Here is a 16,508-nt window from a genome sequence, read left to right on the forward strand (position 1 = left end):
TCTTTCTACCTCTACCCCAGGGGAAAATTAAAAAAAAAAAAGGAAAGAAGAAGAAGAAGAAGAAAAAAAGCTGGCTTGGCATACACGGTTAAAGCTAGGAAAGCATTCACTTCCCGGTCCAAACGGATGCCTGACCCTCCCCAGTCATCACGATGCTTGCCCCAGATCCTGGGCTCTTCTTTGGAATCTCAGTCTAAGGCAGCTAACCCTGCCTGCGTGTTCTAACAGAGCCCCGGGGTGTGAGAAACCGCCTGGGCATCAGCACACACGAGTTAGACGCTGAAAGGCTCAGTCCTTTTTCTGGATGCAGACCAGAATAAATTTGCCTCAGCTGTTAGATTGGGCAGTGTGTTGCTTTGCACAGCTCTCCCAGAGCTTACATGCTAATTCTCCCCCCTCCCCTTTTTGGGAAGACACCGTCAATCCCACTCATTTAGATGGACAAATATGACTAGGCACTGAAGAGAGAAATCTCAGCTGAAAATCAACACATCAAGCAATACACTATTTACCTTTCCCGCTTCCCTTTTCATCCCCAAATACCCAGCAGGAGCAGGAGCCAGATGGCTAACTCTCATGCTTTTCAAATTTTCACATGCATACTTAGTAGCCACATATGGCAATTTAACCCTTTATGGTTTGGGGGGGTATTGGCATGAGCCACCTGCTACTCCTGTTTGCAGCCAGCAAGTCATCTTGCTTTCAGGCAGAGTTAAGTCCTTTGGAACCTTCCAAGGTTGTGGTTATTAATCCCTGATGAGAGGGCAAGTATAAGGATTGTTTGTCCAATTTTCAGTAACATTATTATCATTAATTTGCTCCCACTCCCAATAGTAATCCTTTTCCATTTGCAGTCTTCTCAGCAAATTGCGTTGTCTAAAATTAGAGCATGAATTCACTTATCTTGCTCATGTGGTAGAACCTCAGAAGGCAACAGGATTACTGAAGTGGGTGAGATTCAAAAACTTGGGCCTAATTTTATAAGATGCTTGGGAAGGGGTTCTTTGGTTTCTTTGAAATGGTGTAGATACTCTGTACAGGACAGTTCGCCATGCACAGTGGAAAGGATTGCTTTCAGAGTGCACCATGAGAAAGGTTTTCTTCGAAGTGATTATTTTTTTCCTTCTCTGAAGTTGGTCGATGGTCAAACTTTTATTCACATGAAAGTGAGCACAGGTCTTGAGGCACTTAGAGCTCCTAAATCTGGCCCATGATGCAAAACATTTCATGTGAAGCGCCTGACTGAGCAAACTCCACAGTTCCCTCAGCTATAAAAGCTCCCATGAATACGGATGAGCCAGGCAAGGTACAGATAATTACTTGTCTTGCTGTTTGCCAACAGTCAATGAGTAGGGCAAGATCCTTAAACCAACAATTTCATTAAACAACTATTTTAATTATCTTGTTGACGCTATATATTCTTTTTATAACATGGCCGCTAAAAAGAATAAAACCTACAATAGTGACTCCATCAAAGGATGCAGGGTGGTTTTCTGGACAGCCACTCCTTGTTTTAAGACTAGCACTAGTCATACCAGTAGCATGTGCATGTCTCGTGCAGCAGCGTGATCCAAGATATCACAACAGATTCCCAGGCAGATTAACTTTAAATACAAGACCAAATTCTTCAACTGGTGATAAACTGAGAGTGCTCCAGGGAGAGGAGTACTTAGCTCGGAGAACTCCAGAAACCCCATCACCACCCTTGGTGGCTTCATCATCATCATCATTTCTCCAATAGGAGGAACATTGCTGGGGAAAAATTCACTGTAAATGATAAATAATAAGTAATTGAAACTGGAATTAGGGTGTCAGACTGGGGGGCAAAGAGGTTGGTATTCTTCCATGCTCTACCCATAAAATGCTACCCAAGCAGGACAGCAGAGTGAGACCTGTCAAGAACTTGTGCCAAAGTTCCAGCCCTGGCAGGCTCTTGCTTTCATTTCTCCTTGGCGAGGCTTGAACACCCCCAACAGCTCTGCTTGGTGCCTTGGACCAGGCTCCTTCTCACTTTGGTGGGAAGATGCAGAAGGAAGCAGAGGTTTGCCTCAGATAGGAGAGATACTGGCATTGCGATCTGTTTGCGATACAGGAGATGATGCTCACAGTAAATTTATGCATATCTTGGACTGTCTGGTGGAAGAGGTGGGGAGGAGAACATTGCCGGTTCAATTATCATCCTCTGACATCTCTGCTAACACCTCTCCGAGATGAACAGCTGCACTCTCTGTTTCTCACAGCTATTGATCTGCAAACCCAGATAGATGTTGCTGCATCAATTGCACTCTGTCAACATGTTAAAAATATTCTCTGCAACCTTAGCAGCTAAAGACTTACTTTAGTATGAAATAAGAGATAAGCTGCACTATTTTATACCACCTTCCTCCACATATTTTGTGAACAAGTAGGGCTCAACTAGGCTTCTTTTTAAAAAGTTTGGCTATTTTGAGCTGCTACTGTAATATTGCCAATGAACGTCCAGGAATCCAGTGCTACTTTTAAAGCTGATATCTCCTAATCCCTTTGTGGAGCTGCCAGAAATCTCTCCTTGTACAGCTTATCCCCAAGGAAAGTCTGTCCTGTCAAACCAGCGCCAAACCCAGACTCTCCTAGATTCACCCTTCATTATAAAAGAGCAGAGGAGGCAGTTCTTGCTCGGGAAGGATAACTGCAGCCTGAAGCTATCTAAAGTGGGGGACAGAAAGATTTCCCTTGGCCCCTCTGCATGGTCCATCCCCAGCCTCACCCCCCCGCTCTGCCCCTGTGCTGCCTGCCTGCCTGTTCTCCCTGCGTTGCCTTTCTTTCCACCTCATCCTATGACTCCCCACGACCTCCCTTTAGCCTCCTCCTTGAGCTACATCCAGTGGCCAGAAGCCACTAAAATCCCATTGACTCCCACCACTGGACCAACCACAGCAACCCCTGCAGGCTGCAGGAGCAGTTTCTCATCGGCATAACGGTAAGGGCCCCGTAATGTCCCTGTCTCCCGAGCTGTCAGAGAGGAAAGCCCCATTTGCCAATATACTATATGTCAAGTGGAAGATTTACAGAATCAGAGAGATTGTATCTTAGCAACACCAATGCATTAAGAAAGCAGTTTAACCGTTTAAACCTTCAATTAAAAAATCCACCCCAAAGAGAGACAACTGTCGTGTATGAGACACAAAGCCCTTCCGGTGATCCACGACCGCCTTATGCACACCCACCTGCCAAAGTGACCCCCTGTGAATCTTTTCCCTTCCCAACATACACGAGTCGGGTGCTGTTACGGCCCATACCTACTTCGTTGGCTCTCTTGCAGGAAGTGAAGTGGAGAAAAGACACCTTTTCGCAGAGAAACCCTGAGGTTTTCTATATTGGTCGCATCCCCATAGGAGCCAAAACAAGATCTTCAAGAGTTTGCAAGGGGAAGTAAAGAAGCCCCACAATGAAAACTCAGAGTGGAATAGGCACAGGGCTGTGATTGCCCTACATGTGATGCTATGATGCAGCATCTATTCCCTGATTTGTACAACTTAGAAATGCAGTCTTTACCTTCCAGGGTAATACCTTAATTATCAGCCTTCAGATACACCTTTCCCTCAGTTCTCTTCTTCCACAGATTTGGGCCAGACAACAGGCCAGAGCCAGGCCTCTTTCTGCGTTATGTGACCATCCCAAACAACGGCTCTTGTGAGATTTTCTTACCATGCCTGCAGCAAACCTGAATGTCATCCTTGACCTGACAAAGTTATAACAAAAACAACATGGTTTCTGCAAAACTTAGTTTAGATAAATCGCCATTTTCTGCCTCAGAAACTTTCTGTAAAAGAAGCCTCACCAGCTTTTACTGCACATTATATTGTATTTTACACTATTCTCAACTACCTGATCCATGTCATGCGGTGACACACTGCAACAGCAGGATGAACCCCAGCATACTGCAGAGAGGAGGCTTTATTTTTTGAAAAGGAAGGCCATAATCCCCCAAAAGGGAGCTGCTTGAGAAAAACACTCAGTAGGAGCGGTGCAGAGTCCCTCATCCACAGATTGAAAATTTTTTGCATAGAAAGGTAGGTCTTGACCCATAACCATACTCCATAACTAGCCTCTGAAGCGAGCAGGAGCAGGTCTGGCACTGCAAAGGCAGGTGTTTGTGTAACCCACAGACTTAACGGGACGGAGAAAGGTGGCAGCCCTTGTCCTTCTTGGTCTTGCCTCATAGATGCACTATTTTGGAGAAACTTAATATAATAATTGAAGCAAAATTAAAGCAAAAAAGAAATTCTGCCAGGACAACTACTGGTCCCAAAGAGTACTCGTGCCATATGAGAACTGTGATATAAGGCACATGCATGTACTCAGTGTATCCATCTGGGCTTAAAGACTACGTTACCTCTACGCTGCAAGACAGAAGAGCTGCCCTGGGCTAGAGCAACTTCAGGATAGAGGACTGAAACACTCCCATGGAGATTCACTTTTTAAACAACGCTTAAAGATCAATTGAACTGTTACTAGAAGCAGTATTAGGAGAGATTTATGAATCATCCATTTATAACGCTAGGAAAGCATCTTCTGTAAAGAGAAGACTGAAAAATCCATTTATTGCAAAACCATTTGCTGAGCTCATCATCTGTCTCTCACCCTGGTGCAGGGGCACGCTGCACAAACAGCGCGCTAGCCATGGGCTGCGGTTGGTCATGAAGTTCGTAAATTCCTTGAACGTATTTCCTGCTTTGAACAAAATCTAGCACCAAAAGAAAATAAACTTGCTTTGCATTGCATCCTTTTGATTGAATATGTTTTGAACTTGAAGGTTTTTCAAAAATAGAGGGCTCTTAGAGGATTCAGACAGTGATATCCATCCTGACCTTCAGATGGTAGCTTCAGCTTTGATTGGAGACAGATTCTTGATCAGAATTCTGTCTGTAGACTACTTCCAAAGCATCTAAGCCCTATTAAAATAACATTTCCATTACCTAATTAATTGTTTGAAGCTATTTTCAGTAATTATTTACTGAAGTTATAGTTTGTCACCTGAGGCAACAGCATGGCTTGTTGTCGTGGAAACATCTCTGCTGTCACCGGCGCTGCACAGGGAGAGAGGAACAGGAGAGGGACCTACAGAAGAGATGCTTTGTTGAAACGCCTCACTCTTTAAAGTGAAGAAATTATTTCAGATAAAGACAGGCCACACTGAGATCAACACACACTGACTTCTGAGATATTAGGGGGCCTGTGGGCTTGGTTCAAGCCTTTTCTAATTCAGCGTGACACAGCTCCTGCTGTCAAGCGCTGCCGTCTCCCATGGTTAACAGCAACACTTGTAAGGCCCTTTCTGACGCCAAACTTGCTATTATTGCAGAAAAATCCTGCCATCTTCAAAAATAGAACAAAAACTCTCTAACAGCCTGCTGCCATCTCTCTGTTCTGTTTGTAAAAGATGAAAATTCAGACTTTCAGGATTTCTCCTACCAGCCTCTGCCTGGTGCATGATCTTGACACAGCCTTTCTGCTTTCCCCAAATCTATGCATTCATTTATAGTGCATGGAGATGTCAAGCAAGAGTTGCAGCTGGAATTTCCCTTAAAGCAGCATGTCTTCTACCTAAGTTTTAATTAAACTCTGCCACAGATTTTCCCTCTTTCTTGTTGTTCAGGTAACAGAAAGTTAATAAAGAGGTTTAAGCTATGATAAGCCCTGATTTTTTTTTTTTTTTTGGCATCTAACAAACACATGAAGAAACAGAGTTTGCACCAGAAGGGCCATCAGGACTGCGTGTTGTCACCACTCACATTACAGCAGAAGCAAACAATGCAGATCAACACTGTCAGATTTAGGTAAAAGATCTAGAGACAGGAACCTTCTCAAAAAGATGCTAAATTGCAAAGCAGCCAGACTGCACATTTCACAAGTTTGCCACGCGCTGTTTCACGTACTGTTAGTTTATCATTACACGGTATTTTATTACAAGGAAAAATAGATTTCTTTTTCCATTTTCATGGCCTTGGATTGCGGATGGTACAGTCTGCAACGATGACTTTGCTAGTCATTTGTGTAACGTTGTTTGTAACTGGGGAGGGGGCGGGGGGAGGAACTACAACGGGTCTACAAATGATTATTTTTCATAAAAGATTTTTCTAATGGCATTTCCTCTCCCAAACGCAGTGAAAGCAGAACCTGATTCTTTTGTTCCTTGGCGGTGCCCTCTGGAGGCGGCGGCGGCGGGAGAGGCCAGGCGGCGCGAGCCTGCAGTGCCACCTGGCGGCAGGAAGGCGAACCAGGCAGGTGGCCTCGTACCCGCGGCGGGACGCCCGCCCTGGGCAAGGCCGGAAAGCGCCATTTGCTTGCAAGAGCTGCCGGAGAGATAACGCACACAAGCGCACGGAGGCTCCAGGCACAAAGGGGCTCTCTCTGGAGGTTATCAGCCATCCAGAATTGCTAGGCAGTACCCCTAAGCGAGCACAACAGTAGCCAGGCTCCCCAGGACTGTATTTTCTGACTTTTTAAAGAACACATATGGAAGAAGTGCAGCTCATCAACAGTTGGGTGATGGCTTGCACTGTGTTGCTTTTGGCGTCCTACATCAAACTGCAGGTGAGAACTAAACCTCTGCCAAGACTCAAGACTGGAAACGTGAATTGTTAATTACCTTTGTGCATCATTCACTGACGTCTCCACAAAGCCAGTGCAGATGTCACTAACACTGACTAATCCAGCCTCATAACTAATGAAAGGCCAACCAAAATGAAGCTACAAACTTGGCTATAAAATGAAGGGATTTTAAGTCAAGCTTAGGTTTTTAGCCCATAAAGTGCACTTCCTCTTAAAACTAATTTGTTTCCCTAAAATGTACACTGCCATGTAATTATGAGATTCAGGACCAAGGTTAAGAGACTGGTGATAACCAGTCATAAGAGTGGGAATAAAATCAGATGCATTGGCAACACCACAGGAACTCAACTGGAAGTGCAGCAGCTGTGGCACGAGCTGTGGAGTGGCCGCCAGTGCCTCGGACGGAGCTACGGAGGATGCAAGGGAAGTGGTTTTTGGCAGAAAAAAGGGTGCACCCCAGGACTCCATACTCTGCACAGCAAGAGCTCACAGTGTGATCTAAGTCTCCACTTGGGGCAAATTGCCAGTCCTTACACAAAAGCTTTTCTCCCTGGCTTTGGTGCTGTGAGCCTCGCGCTGTCTGAGATGGCACCGGTCTAGAGGTAGAGGCGGCTTTATATTTATCTGTGGAACAGCAACAGATCTGCAAACAGAACAGCAATCTAATGCTGAAACATAAATTCTAGAGATACGTGAATTATATCACCACAAAAGTTAAAAACTCCACTTCTCACTTATATGAAGACGCAGGATAGATTTTAAGATGACAACGTTCTGACCACCATATACCAACAGAACTAGTTATGTGCAAACCTGCTTCCAGTTATTCTTCGTAGAGTGTAATTATTTAAATTCCCTTCCTGTCCAAGTCCAGTGGACTTTGCAGTCTGACCTCACAAGCAGAGGATGCACCTAAAAGCTGGCAATAAAACATTATGTGACATCAGTGTCACGTGCCACTGTGTCAAATAGGAGCTTCCCAAGAGCAACCCACTGCACCATTCTCTCTGCTTTTATATTATATTTCTCCTATTGCCAAGTGTTTGTTTATTTATTTGTTTTTAATCCACACTCTTTCTAGCTCCCAAATTTGTGTTGTGCATGGACTAAAGTGGCTTTGGAGGTGTGAAGCTTCTATTTCACAAATCTACATCATTCATATTGCTCAAGCAGTAAAGGCAAGTACTGAGAGGAGTATTCTCACTAACTAATTTCAGGCACTGTAGAACATCCTAAATTAAGACTCCATCTATACAGTCAGTAGAGGACAGGCTGTGTTGGGGAAACTCAAGCCATCTGAGAGTTTCGTCTCCACATGGCCCCTGAAAAAACCTGATGCACATTATCTAGAGACAAACAGGAAGATACCAGCACCTTAATAAAGATGGTGTGATTAGAACAAAAGTTGCAACAGAAGAATTTTGCTAGGAGTGAGACCCCTGCACCGCCTGGGAGCAGGAATGGCCCATGCTGACACCTCCCTTCTGCACACAAGAGCAACAGGGCTCCCGGCCACGATCAAAGACCTCCAGGTCGTGCAATACAGCCCAGCACCTTCTCTAGGAGTTAGGATCTCCCTGAACAACCCATCACCATTAAAGCACTTTGCTGTGCTGGGCAGAAGCTGCTGCCACCTCACTGTGGCTGTACCAGGCGCCTTTTCAGCACTGAGACTCAACCTTCCCAGCAGCAATCCCACCCACACAGTGCCATCAATAAAAAACGTACCGTCTCCCAGCAGAGAGCTCCTATCAGCGCTGGTCCCAGGATAAGAGAGACATCAGCACAACTTGGCACTGGAGTAGGCATTTCTGCATGTGACCTGGCCCAATTTTTATTACTGGTGGCAGGTGGGAAAGTTCAGAACTAATTGAATGCAGCCTCCCTTGGTAAATCCATCACCCATCACACTGGAGCAGCCACAAACCTTTGGGTAGAGCCCTCTCTTTTCTCTTTGTAATGGGGTTCTGCAGAAGGGAGGAGGATGCAGCAACCTGTAAATGTGTTGGGGCAGATGATCCAGCCAGATCCACCATGAGGGCATTGCTTCTGCTGTGGCTAACGTGAAGCCAAGCGAACCACCTTCAAGCAGGTAGTGCCACCAGTCTCCAGGACTACCCCTATGAACCTAGGTCAGGCTGTGAATGTCTGGGCTGCCAAGCCATACTTGAATTACTGGTATTCTCACTGCCCTGGGAGCGTATCTGAACTTTTTTGTGCATTTGAAGATAGCGGCCTACTGTCTGCAGACAACTGTGGGAAAACCCCCTCGTTCTTCAGGAGGAGTACTGCAAACACACTGGAAGACACCAGAATTTCATGGCGTTACTGTTGCAAAGTCAGACAGTTAAGGAAGAATTCACACCCCAACCCAGAGGTCAGCTGGGAAACAGGAGAGGGGATTTAGGGCTAGAAGAGTCTACCAGCTGGCAGAGGTTGGGAGGGACTGCTATCACCTAGTCCCGAGGACACGCTGCTTTGTCAGGAAAGCTCTAGGGGCATGTTTACACGGGTGTGGGCAAACTGGAGTGTCAGGTGGCTCTGGTGCAAAAACCATGTATGTGCTCACTATATATATCATACACGGATAGTCCCCACATTACTCATGTGCTGGGCATGCAACTGCTTCTTGGCTAAAAAGCTGATTATCAATAACCTCCTGCTCTTTTATTTCTGTCATATTTTGCTAAGTGTGATTATACACACACACTCTTTTTCAGTAGGATTGCAAAGATCCTCGGTTTCCTCACCATCAGTGGCAGCCCCTCGGAGGAAACACCCCAAGAAACTCAGTACTCAAATCAGAATGTGCAGTAAAACACATCACTTACTGGACAAATTTAAATGAATTTTTTTTTTTCAGATGAAAATGCTGAAATGAGTATTGTGATGCTGCAATCTTATAGAAGCTGCTTCCTGTAGCTGTCAGTAGGAAGATATCTATCCTCTATATTTCCTTCTATACTCACATAAAATATTTTGTAAAGGAAGGCTGCAAGCAGCGCTTCCACATTCCTGTTCTCCTTCAAAACCTGAAGTTCAGGTTTATTAGAGGTGATGAAACCGCAAGTTTTCTCAGTGCTGAACATCCTTCCTTAATGGGAAAGTGAATCTCATCTTTTCCACATCAGGCTATAATTTGTAAGAGGAAGCTGCAGGATGCTAATGATTTTTTTTTCCAGAATAAAAGCTAATTAAATCTTTTGCGTAATAATATGAAAACAAATGAACCATCTTAATTAATGCATATAAACAGTAATGTGATTTGGTTGTTTGGTTTCTAGGCATCCTATTTGCATTTAAGTAACATTTGCATGCACATAGGAAGTTGTCAGAGCAGGTATATATCTCTTAACAAGTCGATGAGTTCCACCTAATTTTTGCTGCACAGATTAGTATTTTTCTACCTTAGTTATAAAGGAAAACCAGCTGCTTAATCATTATCTGCTGTTCAAACAATTGCAACTGTGAAGCTGAGACCAGAGCACAGCCTGCCTAACCTCCTTCATTTGCTAATGAACATGACCCTTACCCTGAAAGGCTGCAATGAATCCCAAGAGCATTAAGAAAGCATTCACAGTCTTGAAACTTATTTTGCCCTTTTCTGTGGAAACAGAGAAGCCAAAAGGCAGACAGATATGGGTGTGCCCTGCATATTGTTTTTCTGGATATTGTTTTACGTCAAAGGCTCAAGTTCATCAGCTGTGTAGGAACATAAGAAAACATCGCGCTACCCCAATGGTAACATTCTTATTACCCCGTATTACAAAAAAACTGCAAGCAAATTTACAGTTAATAGCAGCTATTTTATGGCACTTAAGATCAACTAGTTCTAGGAAGTAAAACCACATGTAATTCCTACAGATCTACTCATTTCCATCTCTGGAAGAACTGGGCAAAATGCAAAGTATAAACTCCTTGCATTCTTGCCTACTGCAAGAATCTGTTAGTCATTACAGAGTGGGCTCTTAGATTATTCAGAGTTCTGTATGTGTTTTGTTGTTTTTCTATGCTTATAGAAGAATGTACCAGTTTGGAGAACAAGCAGTACTCTTTCATGTTACTTTGAAGATGAAATTAAAAGAATGAATATTTACCCTAAATTCTGTATATTCTAAATGCTAAAGCTGAGCCTACAGAAGAACAGCTGAACCTAATTTAGATGTGTCAATAGCCATGTAATATCCTCCTCCTCCTCTTCAGTTAATTAATACTAATTCAAAAGATTGAATTATCAGCCTAGAGAAAGGGCACCTATCTTTGGAACTGTTTATAATTCATCATGTCTTCAAAACCAAATAAGAAAATAATAAATGTAGGATTAATTGAATAATTAACAGCAGCTGCCACATTCTGTCTCTGTCCTTTCCAGTCTAGGAGATGGACTAGTTTGGAACATAGAGCTGTAGCACACATGAGTGGAACAAAGTTATTTTGTGCTCTGTTTGCCTGCAAGATGTGAATTAGATAGAAACACCCTTTGCAAAAACACCTTGCCTGGAATTGCAATTCCTTATTAAGTATTAGTAATCTTGTGCTTGTCAGCTAAGATACAATTTAGAAAGAAAAGATTCATTTGCTAAAGGTTTCAGAACACTGAACACTAGACCAACAAGAAAATGGCGTACCTATCCATCATGTTACTGTATCCTCTTTTTCCAGAAAAAGATAAAAGCATCAAGAAGGAACGCTTGAGAACTGGACATTGAAGGGCAGTATTTAAAGGTCTTGAATTCAAATTTACCTCCTCTTTCCTTTTTGGATACACAGAAGAGCTGAAAACACATGGAAAATGACCTCCTATGTGCTAGCGTTCAAAACTTTCCATCTCTGTTGGAAAGAATCATCTGACAAATTCAACATTAACCTGTCACTATGGAGCACATGAATTGTTTTTCCCAGGACCTAGCCAATTCAGGGGTTGTTTTTCACATGAGCACATAAAGGGGAATTGTATAACCTGGCATCTGACCAGTATCAGTATCCATATCCTTGAAGGAGCTCCCCCTGCTCTGAGGGACTGGAGAGTTTTAGCTAATAATTCTAAGTTTGCAAATGTAATAACAGTTATATGCCAATGTCCCCTAATAATTTACTCAGAAAATGCTTAACTAGAAGTCTCAGAGTTGTTGGAGTTAAACCTCATAATGATACTAAGTTACAGATGGAACCGAAGTACCCGAATTAACCCTTTTGTCTCCTCTTACAAAGCAACTCTTTCCAAAGAATTCAATAAAATACTCTCCCTCCTCTTGTAACACTTCCCACATCTGACTTCAGTCAATTTTTTCCTTTTCAGGATATGTAATAACTTCTTCAGAATGCACCCCAGTAAGTCAGTAAATTGACATCCTTACAAAGAGTAAAAGCTAAAACCAGAAGAATTTTAACATTAGTTCTGAATACCAAGACTGTTGCCTTTTTTCTCCTGACAAACAGAATACAAGTTTCCCAATTATGTGTATATAAGGAAAAAAAAAGGAAAAAAGCTCACATCTTTTCTGCTTAAATTTCAGAGCCAGGACGAATGTTTAGATATTTAAAAAGAGCCTATGGATGTTGTAGCAAAAAGAGGAGAAAAAGCTAAGTTTGGCTTATTTCCAGCCAAAACGGGACCAGGTAAGTGAAACTATGTCAAAACTTGCATTTACCTGCTACCTTACACCATTTCTTTTCCCCAGGTGGAAACACAGAGATGGTTAATAGTTTTCAAAACTAGAAGCACCCAGAAGACATGACTCTACTTCATAGATTTTCTGACGGGCTCAAACATGACTACACGGCTTTGGATGGTGGAGGCTTCTGCTCTGCAGCGTCAGGCTTGGCTCGCTGCCTGGGAACTAGGCAGCACGCCTGTAGGTGCCCTTGGCTTCTTCCCAACTGCAGCCCAGGGTGACGTTCAAGAGGGTGCTCATAGTTGGAGTGCAGCCAAATGCCTCATTTTCCCAAAAGTCTCCCCTTCTCTATCAAGAGTTTTCCCTGATTACACTCCCTCCCGCCCCGACCCCCCAGTGATGACTGATATGCAAAGGCAAATAGTATCTAATGCACCATCAGTGGAAGAGTAGTCAGGGAAATAGCGTGATGTATCCGTGAAATACAGTCATCCAATGGTTAAAAAAGGTAGTAAGGCACAATGAAAGCAGGGGTAAGGAGCATATCTGGATTTCACAGATACAAAAACTTCACCTGGCATACTCAGATTTTACTGCTAGCTTGAAATAATGTGAAGTACAACTGCAAGTATCTCACACCAGAACATTTCAAACATTCTAAATTGTATTTTTCAGGGAAAGCTGTTATCAGTGCAACATAAACAACTGCTCACAATGTCAAAGCATAATGAACAAATGTTGTACCCATTTAATTCAAGTTTGTATTTTATGTTTATTTGCACAATACAAATCATTAAACAAACATATTATTTCAGCTTCCACTGTAGACTTTTATGTACTCTTTTCAGTTGCTTTGGCTTGTCCGTTACTGGTACCATCTCAATATCAGCATTATCTCTGGTGTTTGTCCTTCACACACCAGCATGGATTGTACCTTAGTGTCACACATGTAGCTGTCATAACCAAATCAGAACAAATAGCATATTTTGTACAGAATATTGAATGCAAAATGGAAGCTCGAGGACTTTTTACAACCTTGCTGGGGTGTGAAATGATGTGCCCTTTCAAAAAACATTAAAGTCACTATCTTCTGGCCAAATAGTGAAACAATGAGTTCTGTACGCAGCTATCACCACCAGGTACTGACTATAAGATCACTTTTTTCTAGAAAACACCAAATAAATACAAGCAATATATGCAACATAAGCTGTTGTCAGCTACCTATTCTAAATCATACCTGTGAAAATACAAATGGGCACGTTGTGAATATTTAAAGTGCTTTTAACATCGAGCAAGTGAATGCATCTAGTGTCATATCACAGGCAAATATATATCCATTTTGACAAAACAGTCTCCATGCAATTAGTCAGCAGCAATCCCCTGCATTCATTTATAATATTAAACTAGTATATATTACTTCAGTCATACAGGGTTTAAAGTCAGGATACAGTGTGTACACTTACAAAACTCAACCAATGCTCTACATTAGCATACATTTTGAGCATTGCTACAGCAAGGGTTTTTTTTTTTTTTTTATACCTTTTAGGAAGCCAAACCTTGGTAGTGTAAATGCAGCGTACACTGAAGATACCACCGAACCAATATGAGAGCTCATTATGCAGCTGACAGGAATGGGAAGAAGAAAAAATCAAAAGCGAATTTAATGGCTTTATGCACTGTGCTCCTCCAGTCATGCTCTATTTTCACATGCCTCCCTGCAGGTAAGAGTTTAGACATGCAATTCAAGCAAGTGATTGCTTTCAGTTCAAAGACAGGCCATTTACTGCCGAGACGACCCTCCAGAATTGTGCTGAATTCAATTATACTTCCTTGCCTCAAGTTCAACAACACTTTTTTAAACTCATTGCTTGCCTTCAGCACAATATCTTTGGTTATATCATCCTCCTCTATAGACTTGGTTCCATTTTTGCTACTGAAAGGCATGCCCACAGTTATTTCAAATTTGTACCGATCAAACATTTTCATGTGGCAGTTATGCTTTGTCAAGTACTTGAGACGACACAATTCTTCCTCCTCCAGCGTAACATTTTTGGGGTCACAAAGAGGGTAGGTTTCACCATACAAGCATCTCATCCAATCGCCAATAAAAAGTGGAAGCATATTTATTGCAGATTCTGCACTATTGTCGATTTCTGTCACGCGCACATATTTGAACCGCCCAGTCCACGTCACTCTGTGTCCTTCCAGGTGACTACATAAAATCTGAGTACGTGCCATGTTAGTCTCCTTCCATGACCGGGGTCCGCAGAGGAAAGCATACTGATTCCACGTCAAGGTAGAGTTGTAAACCTTCATTCCCTCTGATCGATACACATAGAACCAACAGAACAACACTACAGCTGTAATCCACACCAGAATGAGTTTCACAATTGAGCTTCGAGTGAGGGATTTAACCATGCCGACTACAGAGAAGTTAACTTTTGTCCACCATCGGAAAAGCAAAGGAACAGTACACAAAACCAGAGTCACTACAATTTTCATGAGCTCCAGAGACACAAACCACTTAATGAAATGGACAAGACACATCAGTGCAATGCCTACACCGAGCACTGGGAGTGCAAAGAGAAACAGAAAATAACCGATTGATGCACGAACGAGCCCAATGCCAGAGGACTCCCGCAGAATGACCACAGAGAGTTCGCACCACATAAAGCAGACCAGATATGGGACCAGGTAGCAGTAGGTGCCTTTAAAATTCCGTAGTTGTGCCATTCTAAAGAAAAGATAGAACAAGTACAAAAACAGAAGGCACGGGATGCTTACATTTATCACAAAGAAATGGCCTACAGGAACAGTAAGGAAGGTTTTACCTAAGAATTTCAAGTAGCCAAAATTCCCAGGCAATACCTGCAATAGGGATAAGCAACCTGCTGCCACCTCAGTCATTAACGCTCTCCGTGTGTAAGGTTCTGCACATGTGCTTAAACTCATGTAACTTGTCACTGTGAAGAAAACTGAGATGGTAGCTAACTCTGAGCATGGTATACAGTCTTTGCTTGCTATAGGGAAGGAAAAAATGACAAAGAATACTGAGAGTAAAAAATAAATGTATGGCTCTAAGTGATTCCAACCAAAGTTCACCTCAGCTTGCTCAACATCTAGGTTTGGTTCAAAACGAAGCAGTAAGTCAGTCAAAGCGCGGAAGTTTTCCCAAGCCTTACTGTCCTGAAAAACTTTCAGTGTGCAGATCACCATAGAAATGAAGGACAAATAGAATATGATTAATGGAATAATGAAGGCAAAAAAATCAATTGTCAGATTACTGATGATGAAGAAAAAGATGAGAGCATTGATATGGTGTGTTGGAACAATGGTGGACAGCCAATGCATTCCTGCCTTTGACGCAATATCTATAAGGTATTCTTTAATTTCCATAATGGCATGAAGCGGATATTTTACAACCTGGAAAGAGAGAAAGCAGCATTTTATTTATGAACAGTTTTATATCTTTGCATCACAGATGTTCTTAGCTGAAGCAGTAGCAGTCAGTTTTCTAACCTCAGCTGACATGAAAAATTTGTATTTCAGATGAATGTTACCAATAAAATCAGATTACTTTGTCTGAGATTATTCGCTCTATTTTGATTAATTCAGTCAGATGAAGCTCAGAGGCGATTTTATTTTCAGGAAAGATGTATTTCATTACCTTTGACACATATAATTAAATGGCTTCCTAGTCAAATATTCTGCTCCGCTAACTTCATACTGAAGATAAACTACATGGCTGCAGTCCTGTACTATCTTAAGTTGTTACTTGAGCTATGAGTACTGTAGCTTTAAAGCACTTAACTCTGCCACTGTTCTGCAAGGACTGTTATACATTCTGATATGCATATACACTACAGTGCATGTGATTCATATGCACTTTACAGGAAGTCTTTAAAGCTGTGGTTTATCTTTAAAACAATTCTTCCCAAGCATCTAGGGATGCAGCTGTCAAAATCTGGTTTGTAAGCAGCAGAAATAACTATAATTACTACACCTTTAGTGATTCTTTTAACTCCACAACAGTTAACTGTTCTTTTAACTCCACAACAGTAACAGTATCTTAAAATTCTACCTATATTACATGGCATTTTCCAACACAGTCATCAGACAACAGCGGAACTGCTGGATCAAATCCTCTCCCTATGACCAACCACACACTTTACATAGGATCAATAAAAAGGTACAGGATTTTTCAAGCACATTCAAATATTGCATCTGCACATTAGATGCTGCAAACAATCCTCCTTCCCCCATAAAAACATAGTTTTTATGTTTTCCCAGAACTTATGC

The 16,508-nt window shown here is 42.3% G+C and overlaps 1 protein-coding gene across 3 annotated transcripts in view; it reads right to left on the bottom strand.

The window, feature by feature from the left end:
- Positions 1-12,892: 12,892 nt before the first annotated feature.
- The window catches only part of WFS1 (wolframin ER transmembrane glycoprotein), a 35,658-nt gene continuing 32,042 nt past the window's right edge, over positions 12,893-16,508 (bottom strand). For all 3 annotated transcript variants that reach the window (XM_075499724.1, XM_075499722.1, XM_075499723.1), the window contains exon 8: positions 12,893-15,632. In XM_075499724.1, coding sequence (XP_075355839.1) covers positions 13,824-15,632 — 1,809 coding nt within the window. In that variant the 3' untranslated portion in view covers positions 12,893-13,823. The remainder of the gene's footprint in view (positions 15,633-16,508) is intronic.

The sequence above is a fragment of the Mycteria americana genome, chromosome 4 (assembly GCF_035582795.1).
Source record: "Mycteria americana isolate JAX WOST 10 ecotype Jacksonville Zoo and Gardens chromosome 4, USCA_MyAme_1.0, whole genome shotgun sequence".
NCBI lineage: Eukaryota > Metazoa > Chordata > Aves > Ciconiiformes > Ciconiidae > Mycteria > Mycteria americana.